This window comes from Oncorhynchus mykiss, chromosome 23, assembly GCF_057628025.1.
Source record: "Oncorhynchus mykiss isolate SJ-2025 chromosome 23, ASM5762802v1, whole genome shotgun sequence".
In the NCBI taxonomy this organism is placed as follows: Eukaryota; Metazoa; Chordata; class Actinopteri; order Salmoniformes; family Salmonidae; genus Oncorhynchus; species Oncorhynchus mykiss.
The window spans coordinates 43,866,045-43,880,353 of NC_143044.1; the positions used below are offsets into that span (position 1 = coordinate 43,866,045).

Below are 14,309 nucleotides of genomic sequence, written 5' to 3' on the forward strand. Positions count from 1 at the left end.
ATCCGGCACAGCCAGCAGAGGACTGGCCACCCCACATAGCCTGGTTCCTCTCTAGGTTTCTTCCTAGGTTTTGGCCTTTCTAGGGAGTTTTTCTGGGTTTGGGTTTCTGTACAGCACTTTGAGATATCAGCTGATGTACGAAGGGCGATATAAATAAATGTGATTTGATTTGATTTTGATTTGATCACTGAGTACCACTCTTTATATTGTTAAGCATGGTGGTGGCTGCATCATATTATGGGTATGCTTGTCATCGGCAAGGACCAGGGAGTTTTTTATGATAAAAGAAATGGAATAGAGCTAAGCACAGGCAACATCCTAGAGGAAAGTCTGATTTCCAACAGACACTGGGAGATGAATTCACCGTTCAGCAGGACAATAATCAAAAACACAAGGCCTAATCTACACTGTCGTTTCTTACCAATACAACATTGAATGTTCCTGAGTGGCCTAGATACAGTTTTGATTTAATATTCTGTATACTCCCCTTGTCCTAAGGGTAAAAAATGACCCGCCTTCACTAAACCCCTAAAATAAAGCAGCTTAATTGAATTTTAGACCCCAAATCTATTTTGCATGAAGAAACAACCTGTCATTCATCACAAACGTTGAGAATATCTTGGTTTTCCCATCTTCACAATGCAGAAAGAGTACATTTAATCAGTGGACACCACTCGTTTTTATTACAACAGACCTGTCATAATTGTTTTCTTTACTAAAGTAGAGTTTTAATATTATTATTATTGCTAAAGGTACTGCATAGGTCTAAATAGATAGCACTAAGAAAGTAGCAGAAATGTGTAGAAAGTAGTTTTGATTGCATTTTATTGAAGGGAAACAATAACAGTCTTGAACTTTTTTGGCAACATAGTAATATATTCTTAAATACTGTATAATGAGGAATTCAACTACAAAATCCTAGTCTTGTCCCATTTTTTTTAACCATTGCCCCCACCCACAAGGTGTATAAACAACCATTTTTCAGATAGAGTATTTTTCTGACAGAGTATTTTGTGTAGATCGTTGACAAGGAATTACAATTAAATCCATTTTAATCCCACAACAAAATGTGGAAAAAGTAAAGGGGTGTGAATACTTTCTGAAGGCACTGTACATGTATATGTATATATCTAAAAACTATTTAGCAGCCGAGGTTCAGTCAGAGGTGAGATAAATATGAGGCTTAGTCAACCTGCTGGTTATCAGCACACTAAAGTAGCGACTGTTTTGAAGTTGTGATGTGTCGAGCGGAATAAATCATCTAGAAACGTTGTTATATAATGGCCTAATTAGGGCAGAAGAGTTTATGCTTGGAGAAACTGACAAATTGGGAGTTTCTTTTTATTTGTGGACCTGGCTTACAGAGATGTATAGCAACAGGCTGTAAACAAGAAGCTCATCAAGCTGTCAGGTAAAGGGAAGTCATCACATCCCAGGTATGTCTGGGCTCCTGAGTGGTGCAGTGGTCTAAGGCACTGCATCTCTGTGCAAGAGGTCCCTGGTTCAAATCCAGGCTGGATCACATCTGACCGTGATTGGGAGTCCCATAGGGTGGTGCACAAAGAGTTTTGCAAGTGGTAGGCTGTCATTGTAAATAAGAATTTGTTCTTAACTTACTTGCCTAGTTAAATAAAGGTTAAATACAAAAATTACAAAAATTTAAAATGTGTCTTTCCCAATTGGGATCAGAAATAGAGGAACACTGAACGGAATCTCAAGATATCACGAATATGGAGAGACATTTTTCCTCCCCAGCACCATTTCCTCAGTGATAGCAGTAGTAGAGAGGGGTTAGCATTGTGGGATGGCCAAACACACACACACACACCTGTCTATTGTCTGGTTCATCCATGCTGTAATGTTCTCTGTCTGGCCCCTCACTAGTTTTGTCTCCCAACAGGAAGCCCAGGCGCGTCATCAATGTGTTGGCTGCCTCATCCACCGAAGGAGGAGGGCCCAGCTCCCTGCTTGACTCCCCTATAGACAGAGAGAAGGAGAGAGGGAGAGAGCGAGAGAGATAGAGGGAAATTAATGAAGAGAGAGATGGGGGAGAGAGAGGGAGAAGGAGGAAGAGAGAGAGACAGAAAGAGAGAGAGAAGGAGTATGTTTGTGAGTGTGTATAAAACAAAGTAAACCAACTGGCTTTACCTGGAAGGCAACCACACCTTGGAAAGAAACTAGACCAGAGAAGGAGCACATGAAAATGACAAGATTCACAAGGCAACCATGCAGTAAACTGATGGATAAATGTCCTTTACGTGTTCAAGTCCCAACCCGACATTAGTAGGGTAGAAACCGAGTAGGGTAGAGTAGAGTAGAGTAGAAACCGAGTAGGGTAAGGTTGAAACCGAGTAGGGTAGACTAGAGTAAGGTAGGGTTGAAACCAAGTAGGGTAGAGTAGAGTAGGGTAGGGTAGAAACTGAGTAAGGTAGGGTTGAAACCGAGTAGGGTAGAGTTGGGTGAAGTCGGGTGGGGTAGGGTAGAGTAGGGTAGGGTAGGGTAGAGTAGGGTAGGGTAGGGTAGAGTAGGGTAGGGTAGAGTAGAGTAGAGTTGGGTACAGTAGGATAGAGTAGAGTAAGGAAGAGTAGGGTAGGGTAGAGTACAGTAGAGTAGAGTAGGGAAGGGTTGAGCGCAGAAGAGTAGGTAGAGTAGAGTAAAGTTGGGTAGAGTACAGTGGAGTACAGTAGGGTACAGTAGAGTAGAGTAGCATAGGGTACAGTAGAGTTGAGTACAGTAGTGTGGGGTACAGTAGAGTAGGGTAGAGTAGGGTGGGTTCGAGTAGGGTAGAGAAAAGAGACTCAATACCTGAACTACTCCTGAGAGCAGAGCTGTGCATCAGAGGTAAACTCTCCTAGATTGAGACTGAACTGGACACACAATTTTCCCTCCCTCATGATGTCATCTATTTTGTGAAGTTCACCAGTCCCTCCTGCAGCAAATCCCCCCCACAACATGATGCTGCCACCCCCGTGCTTCACGGTTGGGATGGTGTTCTTCGGCTTGCAAGCCTCCCCCTTTTTCCTCCAAACATAATGGTGGTCATTATGGCCAAACAGTCCTATTTTTGTTTCATCAGACCAGAGGACATTTCTCCAAAAAGTAAAATCTTTGTCCCCATGTGCAGTTGCAAACCGTAGGCTGGCTTTTTATGGCAGTTTTGGAGCAGTGGCTTCTTACTTGCTGAGCGGCCTTTCAGGTTACGTACCTGTTTCCTCCAGCATCTTCACAATGTCCTTTGCTGTTGTTCTGGGATTGATTTGCACTTTTCGCACCAAAGTACTGAACACGTCTCCTTCCTGAGCGATATGACGGCTGCATGGTCCCATGGTGTTTGTACTTGCGTACTATTGTTTGTACAGATGAATGTGGTACCTTCAGGCATTTGGAAATTGATCCCAAGGATGAACCAGACTTTTGGAGGTCTACATTTTTTTTCTGAGGTCTTTTCTGATTTATTTTGATTTTCCCATGATGTCAAGCAAAGAGGCACTGAGTTTGAAGGTAGGCCAGGTAGGCCTTGAAATACATCCACAGGTACACCTCCAATTGAGTCAAATGATGTCAATTATCCTATCAGAATGACATAATTTTTGGGAAGTTTCCAAGCTGTTTAAATGCACAGTCAACTTAGTGTATGTAAACTTCTGACCCACTGGATTTGTGACACAATGAATTATAAGTGAAATAATCTGTCTGTAAACAATTGTTGGAAAAATTACCTATGTCATGCACAAAGTAGATGTCCTAACCGACTTGCCAAAACTATAGTTTGTTCACAATAAATTTGTGGAGCGGTTGAGAGAGAGAGAGAGAGAGAGAGAGAGAGAGAGAGAGAGAGAGAGAGAGAGAGAGAGAGAGAGAGAGAGAGAGAGAGAGAGAGAGAGAGAGAGAGAGAGAGAGAGAGAGAGAGAAGAGAGAGAGAGATTGAGACAGAGAGAGAGAGAGAGAGAGAGAGAGATTGAGACAGAGGAGATTGAGAGAGAGAGAGAGAGAGAGAGAGAGAGAGAGATTGAGACAGAGGAGATTGAGACAGAGGAGATTGAGACAGAGAGAGAGAGAGAGAGAGAGAGAGAGATTGAGACAGAGGAGATTGAGAGAGAGAGAGAGAGAGAGAGAGAGAGAGAGAGAGAGAGAGAGAGAGATTGAGACAGAGGAGATTGAGACAGAGGAGATTGAGACAGAGAGAGAGAGAGCAGTATGTAGGATACAGTATGTACACATGTACAGTATATTGGAGAGGGTCTGAATATCCTCTGAAACTACTGTAATAGGATGATAGAAACGAGGACACTTCTAGCAATGCTGGAGGTTTCACTGTCATAATTTCTAATATGTCTCTAGATCCTGCTCTGGTTTCGTCACCAGGATGTTATTGTTACAATGATACCTGATGCTGCCGCTGGTGGACTACTTTGTTATGGGCGGGGTGTTGCTAAGTAACGTGTTGATAACACCTGAAGAGCTGGTTTCTCTCTGCTGTGTGTGGGTTAAGGGTGTTGGATGTGGACGTGGGAATGTCAAAGAAAGACAGCTGACAGAGGGTGATGTGTTCAACTAAATAGTAGTGAGAGAGATTAGACAGTCTGGTTTCTTTGGGTGTTTTCAAAAGGAACCGAATGGAAGCAAACGGGCTGAAACAGGGAGGGACCTAACATCCACCATCACAGGGAGCTCCTAACATCCACCATCACAGGGAGCTCCTAACATCCACCATCACAGGGAGCTCCTAACATCAACCATCACAGGGAGCTCCTAACATCGACCATCACAGGGAGCTCCTAACGTCCACCATCACAGGGAGCTCCTAACGTCCACCATCACAGGGGTCTACTAACGTCCACCATCACAGGGGGTTCCTAACATCCACCATCACAGGGCGCTCCTAACGTCCACCATCACAGGGAGCTGCTAACATCCACCATCACAGGGGGCTCCTAACATCCACCATCAAAGGGAGCTCCTAGCATCCACCATCACAGGGAGCTACTAACGTCCACCATCACAGGGAGCTCCTAACATCCACCATCACAGGGAGCTCCTAACATCCACCATCACAGGGGGCTCCTAACATCCACCATCACAGGGAGCTCTTAGCATCCACCATCCAAGGGAGCTCCTAATGTCCAACATCATAGGGGGCTCCTAACATCAACCATCACAGGGAGCTCCTAACGTCCACCATCACAGGGGTCTACTAACGTCCACCATCACAGGGGGTTCCTAACATCCACCATCACAGGGCGCTCCTAACGTCCACCATCACAGGGAGCTGCTAACATCCACCATCACAGGGGGCTCCTAACATCCACCATCAAAGGGAGCTACTAGCATCCACCATCACAGGGAGCTACTAACGTCCACCATCACAGGGAGCTCCTAACATCCACCATCACAGGGGGCTCCTAACATCCACCATCACAGGGAGCTCCTAGCATCCACCATCACAGGGAGCTCCTAATGTCCAACATCATAGGGGGCTCCTAACATCCACCATCACAGGGAGCTCCTAGCATCCACCATCACAGGGAGCTCCTAACGTCCAACATCACAGGGGGCTACTAACGTCCACCATCACATGGGGTTCCTAACATCCACCATCACAGGGGGCTCCACCATTACAGGGAGCTCCTAACATCCACCATCACAGGGAGCTTCTAACATCCACCATCACAGGGGGCTCCTAACATCCATTATCACAGGGCGCTCCTAACATCCACCATCACAGGGGGCTCCTAACATCCACCATCACAGGGGGCTCCTAACATCCACCATCACAGGGGGCTCCTAACATCCACCATCACAGGGGGCTCCTAACATCCAACATCAAAGGGGGCTCCTAACATTCACCATCACAGGGAGCACCTAACATCCACCATCACAGGGAGCTCCTAACATTTACCATCACAGGGAGCTCCTAACATCCACCATCACAGGGAGCTCCTAACATCCACCATCACAGGGAGCTCCTCACATCCACCATCAAAGGGAGCTCCTCACATCCACCATCACAGGGAGCTCCTAACATCCACCATCAGAGGGAGCTCCTAATGTCCACCATCACAGGGGGTTCCTAACATCCATCATCACAGGGGGTTACTAACATCGACCATCACAGGGGGCTCCTAACTTCCACCATCACAGGGCGCTCCTAACGTCCACCATCAGAGTGAGCTCCTAGTGTCCACCATCACAGGGGGTTCCTAACATCCACCATCACAGGGGGTTACTAACATCGACCATCACAGGGGGCTCCTAACTTCCACCATCACAGGGCGCTCCTAACGTCCACCATCAGAGTGAGCTCCTAGTGTCCACCATCACAGGGGGTTCCTAACATCCACCATCACAGGGGGTTACTAACATCGACCATCACAGGGGGCTCCTAACATCCACTATCAGAGGGAGCTCCTAATGTCCACCATCACAGGGGGTTCCTAATATCCACCATCAAAGGGGGCTCCTAACTTCAACCATCACAGGGCGCTCCTAACGTCCACCATCACAGGGAGCTCCTAACACCCAACATCACAGGGGGCTCCACCATTACAGGGAGCTCCTAATATCCACCATCACAGGGGGCTCCTAACATCCATCATCACAGGGGGCTCCTAACATCCACCATCACAGGGGGCTCCTAACATCCATCATCACAGGGGGCTCCTAACATCCACCATTACAGGGAGCTCCTAATATCCACCATCACAGGGGGCTCCTAACATCCACCATCACAGGGGGCTCCTAACATCCATCATCACAGGGGGCTCTTAACGTCCATCATCACAGGGGGCTCCTAACATCCACCATCACAGGGGGCTCTTAACGTCCACCATCACGGGGGCCTCCTAACATCCACCATCACAGGGGGCTCCTAACATCCATCATCACAGGGGGCTCCTAACATCCACCATTACAGGGAGCTCCTAATATCCACCATCACAGGGGGCTCCTAACATCCACCATCACAGGGAGCTCCTAATATCCATCATCACAGGGGGCTCCTAACATCCACCATCACAGGGGGCTCCTAACATCCATCATCACAGGGAGCTCCTAACATCCACCATCAAAGGGAGCTCCTAACATCCACCATCACAGGGGGTTACTAACATCGACCATCACAGGGGGCTCCTAACGTCCACCATCACAGGGAGCTCCTAACATCCACCATCACAGGGGGCTCCAACATTACAGGGGGCTCCTAATGTCCACCATCACAGGGGGCTCCTAACGTCCACCATCAAAGGGAGCTACTAACGTCCACCATCACAGGAGCATCCAGTATCACAGGGAGTTCCTACGTCCACCATCACAGGGAGCTCCTAACATCCACCATCAAAGGGAGCTCCTAGCATCCACCATCACAGGGAGTTCCTACGTCCAACATCATAGGGGGCTCCTAACATCCACCATCACAGGGAGCTCCTAGCATCCACCATCACAGGGAGCTCCTAACGTCCAACATCACAGGGGGCTACTAACGTCCACCATCACAGGGGGTTCCTAACATTCACCATCACAGGGAGCTCCTAACATCCACCATCACATGGGGTTCCTACGTCCACCATCACAGGGAGCTCCTAACATCCACCATCACAATGGAGCTCCACCATCACAGGGGGCTCCTAACATCCACCATCACAGGGGGCTCCACCATTACAGGGGGCTCCAAACGTCCACCATTACAGGGGGTTCCTAACATTCACCATCACAGGGAGCTCCTAACGTCCACCATCACATGGGGTTCCTACGTCCACCATCACAGGGAGCTCCTAACATCCACCATCACAGGGAGCTCAACCATCACAGGGGGCTCCTAACATCCACCATCACAGGGGGCTCCAACCTTACAGGGGGCTCCAAACGTCCACCATTACAGGGGGCTCCTAACATCCACCATCACAGGGAGCTCTTAACATCCACCATCACAGGCGGCTCCTAAAATTCACCATCACAGGGAGCTCCTAACATCCACCATTACGGGGGGCTCCTAACGTCCACCATTACAAGGGGCTCCTAACGTCCACCATTACAGGGAGCTCCTAACATCCACCATCACAGGGAGCTCCTAACATCCACCATCACAGGGAGCACCTAACATCCACCATCACAGGGAGCTCCTAACATCCACCATCACAGGGAGCTCCTAACATCCACTATCAGAGGGAGCTCCTAATGTCCACCATCACAGGGGGTTCCTAACATCAACCATCACAGGGGGTTACTAACATCGACCATCACAGGGGGCTCCTAACTTCCACCATCACAGGGCGCTCCTAACGTCCACCATCACAGGGAGCTCCTAACACCCACCATCACAGGGGGCTCCACCATTACAGGGAGCTCCTAACACCCACCATCACAGGGGGCTCCACCATTACAGGGAGCTCCTAACATCCATCATCACAGGGGGCTCCTAACGTCCACCATCAAAGGGGGCTCCTAACATCCACCATCAAAGGGAGCTCCTAACATCCACCATCACAGGGGGTTACTAACATCGACCATCACAGGGGGCTCCTAACTTCCACAATCACAGGGCGCTCCTAACGTCCACCATCACAGGGAGCTCCTAACATCCACCATCACAGGGGGCTCCTAACATCCACCATCACAGGGAGCTCCTAACATCAACCATCACAGGGAGCTCCTAACATCGACCATCACAGGGAGCTCCTAACGTCCACCATCACAGGGAGCTCCTAACGTCCACCATCACAGGGGTCTACTAACGTCCACCATCACAGGGGGTTCCTAACATCCACCATCACAGGGCGCTCCTAACGTCCACCATCACAGGGAGCTGCTAACATCCACCATCACAGGGGGCTCCTAACATCCACCATCAAAGGGAGCTCCTAGCATCCACCATCACAGGGAGCTACTAACGTCCACCATCACAGGGAGCTCCTAACATCCACCATCACAGGGAGCTCCTAACATCCACCATCACAGGGGGCTCCTAACATCCACCATCACAGGGAGCTCTTAGCATCCACCATCCAAGGGAGCTCCTAATGTCCAACATCATAGGGGGCTCCTAACATCAACCATCACAGGGAGCTCCTAACGTCCACCATCACAGGGGTCTACTAACGTCCACCATCACAGGGGGTTCCTAACATCCACCATCACAGGGCGCTCCTAACGTCCACCATCACAGGGAGCTGCTAACATCCACCATCACAGGGGGCTCCTAACATCCACCATCAAAGGGAGCTACTAGCATCCACCATCACAGGGAGCTACTAACGTCCACCATCACAGGGAGCTCCTAACATCCACCATCACAGGGGGCTCCTAACATCCACCATCACAGGGAGCTCCTAGCATCCACCATCACAGGGAGCTCCTAATGTCCAACATCATAGGGGGCTCCTAACATCCACCATCACAGGGAGCTCCTAGCATCCACCATCACAGGGAGCTCCTAACGTCCAACATCACAGGGGGCTACTAACGTCCACCATCACATGGGGTTCCTAACATCCACCATCACAGGGGGCTCCACCATTACAGGGAGCTCCTAACATCCACCATCACAGGGAGCTTCTAACATCCACCATCACAGGGGGCTCCTAACATCCATTATCACAGGGCGCTCCTAACATCCACCATCACAGGGGGCTCCTAACATCCACCATCACAGGGGGCTCCTAACATCCACCATCACAGGGGGCTCCTAACATCCACCATCACAGGGGGCTCCTAACATCCACCATCAAAGGGGGCTCCTAACATTCACCATCACAGGGAGCACCTAACATCCACCATCACAGGGAGCTCCTAACATCCACCATCACAGGGAGCTCCTAACATCCACCATCACAGGGAGCTCCTAACATCCACCATCACAGGGAGCTCCTCACATCCACCATCAAAGGGAGCTCCTCACATCCACCATCACAGGGAGCTCCTAACATCCACCATCAGAGGGAGCTCCTAATGTCCACCATCACAGGGGGTTCCTAACATCCATCATCACAGGGGGTTACTAACATCGACCATCACAGGGGGCTCCTAACTTCCACCATCACAGGGAGCTCCTAACGTCCACCATCAGAGTGAGCTCCTAGTGTCCACCATCACAGGGGGTTCCTAATGTCCACCATCACAGGGGGTTACTAACATCGACAATCACAGGGGGCTCCTAACTTCCACCATCACAGGGCGCTCCTAACGTCCACCATCAGAGTGAGCTCCTAGTGTCCACCATCACAGGGGGTTCCTAACATCCACCATCACAGGGGGTTACTAACATCGACCATCACAGGGGGCTCCTAACATCCACTATCAGAGGGAGCTCCTAATGTCCACCATCACAGGGGGTTCCTAATATCCACCATCAAAGGGGGCTCCTAACTTCCACCATCACAGGGCGCTCCTAACGTCCACCATCACAGGGAGCTCCTAACACCCAACATCACAGGGGGCTCCACCATTACAGGGAGCTCCTAATATCCACCATCACAGGGGGCTCCTAACATCCATCATCACAGGGGGCTCCTAACATCCACCATCACAGGGGGCTCCTAACATCCATCATCACAGGGGGCTCCTAACATCCACCATTACAGGGAGCTCCTAATATCCACCATCACAGGGGGCTCCTAACATCCACCATCACAGGGGGCTCCTAACATCCATCATCACAGGGGGCTCTTAACGTCCATCATCACAGGGGGCTCCTAACATCCACCATCACAGGGGGCTCTTAACGTCCACCATCACGGGGGCCTCCTAACATCCACCATCACAGGGGGCTCCTAACATCCATCATCACAGGGGGCTCCTAACATCCACCATTACAGGGAGCTCCTAATATCCACCATCACAGGGGGCTCCTAACATCCACCATCACAGGGAGCTCCTAATATCCATCATCACAGGGGGCTCCTAACATCCACCATCACAGGGGGCTCCTAACATCCATCATCACAGGGAGCTCCTAACATCCACCATCAAAGGGAGCTCCTAACATCCACCATCACAGGGGGTTACTAACATCGACCATCACAGGGGGCTCCTAACGTCCACCATCACAGGGAGCTCCTAACATCCACCATCACAGGGGGCTCCAACATTACAGGGGGCTCCTAACGTCCACCATCACAGGGGGCTCCTAACGTCCACCATCAAAGGGAGCTACTAACGTCCACCATCACAGGAGCATCCAGTATCACAGGGAGTTCCTACGTCCACCATCACAGGGAGCTCCTAACATCCACCATCAAAGGGAGCTCCTAGCATCCACCATCACAGGGAGTTCCTACGTCCAACATCATAGGGGGCTCCTAACATCCACCATCACAGGGAGCTCCTAGCATCCACCATCACAGGGAGCTCCTAACGTCCAACATCACAGGGGGCTACTAACGTCCACCATCACAGGGGGTTCCTAACATTCACCATCACAGGGAGCTCCTAACATCCACCATCACATGGGGTTCCTACGTCCACCATCACAGGGAGCTCCTAACATCCACCATCACAATGGAGCTCCACCATCACAGGGGGCTCCTAACATCCACCATCACAGGGGGCTCCACCATTACAGGGGGCTCCAAACGTCCACCATTACAGGGGGTTCCTAACATTCACCATCACAGGGAGCTCCTAACGTCCACCATCACATGGGGTTCCTACGTCCACCATCACAGGGAGCTCCTAACATCCACCATCACAGGGAGCTCAACCATCACAGGGGGCTCCTAACATCCACCATCACAGGGGGCTCGAACCTTACAGGGGGCTCCAAACGTCCACCATTACAGGGGGCTCCTAACATCCACCATCACAGGGAGCTCTTAACATCCACCATCACAGGCGGCTCCTAAAATTCACCATCACAGGGAGCTCCTAACATCCACCATTACGGGGGGCTCCTAACGTCCACCATTACAAGGGGCTCCTAACGTCCACCATTACAGGGAGCTCCTAACATCCACCATCACAGGGAGCTCCTAACATCCACCATCACAGGGAGCACCTAACATCCACCATCACAGGGAGCTCCTAACATCCACCATCACAGGGAGCTCCTAACATCCACTATCAGAGGGAGCTCCTAATGTCCACCATCACAGGGGGTTCCTAACATCAACCATCACAGGGGGTTACTAACATCGACCATCACAGGGGGCTCCTAACTTCCACCATCACAGGGCGCTCCTAACGTCCACCATCACAGGGAGCTCCTAACACCCACCATCACAGGGGGCTCCACCATTACAGGGAGCTCCTAACACCCACCATCACAGGGGGCTCCACCATTACAGGGAGCTCCTAACATCCATCATCACAGGGGGCTCCTAACGTCCACCATCAAAGGGGGCTCCTAACATCCACCATCAAAGGGAGCTCCTAACATCCACCATCACAGGGGGTTACTAACATCGACCATCACAGGGGGCTCCTAACTTCCACAATCACAGGGCGCTCCTAACGTCCACCATCACAGGGAGCTCCTAACATCCACCATTACAGGGAGCTCCTAATATCCACCATCACAGGGGGCTCCTAACATCCACCATCACAGGGGGCTCCTAACATCCATCATCACAGGGGGCTCTTAACGTCCATCATCACAGGGGGCTCCTAACATCCACCATCACAGGGGGCTCTTAACGTCCACCATCACGGGGGCCTCCTAACATCCACCATCACAGGGGGCTCCTAACATCCATCATCACAGGGGGCTCCTAACATCCACCATTACAGGGAGCTCCTAATATCCACCATCACAGGGGGCTCCTAACATCCACCATCACAGGGAGCTCCTAATATCCATCATCACAGGGGGCTCCTAACATCCACCATCACAGGGGGCTCCTAACATCCATCATCACAGGGAGCTCCTAACATCCACCATCAAAGGGAGCTCCTAACATCCACCATCACAGGGGGCTCTTAACGTCCACCATCACGGGGGCCTCCTAACATCCACCATCACAGGGGGCTCCTAACATCCATCATCACAGGGGGCTCCTAACATCCACCATTACAGGGAGCTCCTAATATCCACCATCACAGGGGGCTCCTAACATCCACCATCACAGGGAGCTCCTAATATCCATCATCACAGGGGGCTCCTAACATCCACCATCACAGGGGGCTCCTAACATCCATCATCACAGGGAGCTCCTAACATCCACCATCAAAGGGAGCTCCTAACATCCACCATCACAGGGGGTTACTAACATCGACCATCACAGGGGGCTCCTAACGTCCACCATCACAGGGAGCTCCTAACATCCACCATCACAGGGGGCTCCAACATTACAGGGGGCTCCTAACGTCCACCATCACAGGGGGCTCCTAACGTCCACCATCAAAGGGAGCTACTAACGTCCACCATCACAGGAGCATCCAGTATCACAGGGAGTTCCTACGTCCACCATCACAGGGAGCTCCTAACATCCACCATCAAAGGGAGCTCCTAGCATCCACCATCACAGGGAGTTCCTACGTCCAACATCATAGGGGGCTCCTAACATCCACCATCACAGGGAGCTCCTAGCATCCACCATCACAGGGAGCTCCTAACGTCCAACATCACAGGGGGCTACTAACGTCCACCATCACAGGGGGTTCCTAACATTCACCATCACAGGGAGCTCCTAACATCCACCATCACATGGGGTTCCTACGTCCACCATCACAGGGAGCTCCTAACATCCACCATCACAATGGAGCTCCACCATCACAGGGGGCTCCTAACATCCACCATCACAGGAGGCTCCACCATTACAGGGGGCTCCAAACGTCCACCATTACAGGGGGTTCCTAACATTCACCATCACAGGGAGCTCCTAACGTCCACCATCACATGGGGTTCCTACGTCCACCATCACAGGGAGCTCCTAACATCCACCATCACAGGGAGCTCAACCATCACAGGGGGCTCCTAACATCCACCATCACAGGGGGCTCGAACCTTACAGGGGGCTCCAAACGTCCACCATTACAGGGGGCTCCTAACATCCACCATCACAGGGAGCTCTTAACATCCACCATCACAGGCGGCTCCTAAAATTCACCATCACAGGGAGCTCCTAACATCCACCATTACGGGGGGCTCCTAACGTCCACCATTACAAGGGGCTCCTAACGTCCACCATTACAGGGAGCTCCTAACATCCACCATCACAGGGAGCTCCTAACATCCACCATCACAGGGAGCACCTAACATCCACCATCACAGGGAGCTCCTAACATCCACCATCACAGGGAGCTCCTAACATCCACTATCAGAGGGAGCTCCTAATGTCCACCATCACAGGGGGTTCCTAACATCAACCATCACAGGGGGT

At 50.8% G+C, this 14,309-nt stretch overlaps 1 protein-coding gene across 1 annotated transcript in view; it reads right to left on the reverse strand.

The window, feature by feature from the left end:
* The window catches only part of LOC110503130 (protein TANC2), a 173,565-nt gene that overhangs the window by 107,878 nt on the left and 51,378 nt on the right, over positions 1–14,309 (reverse strand). The window contains exon 2 of the mRNA XM_090217504.1: positions 1,829–1,977. Coding sequence (XP_090073630.1) covers positions 1,829–1,918 — 90 coding nt within the window. The 5' untranslated portion in view covers positions 1,919–1,977. The remainder of the gene's footprint in view (positions 1–1,828; positions 1,978–14,309) is intronic.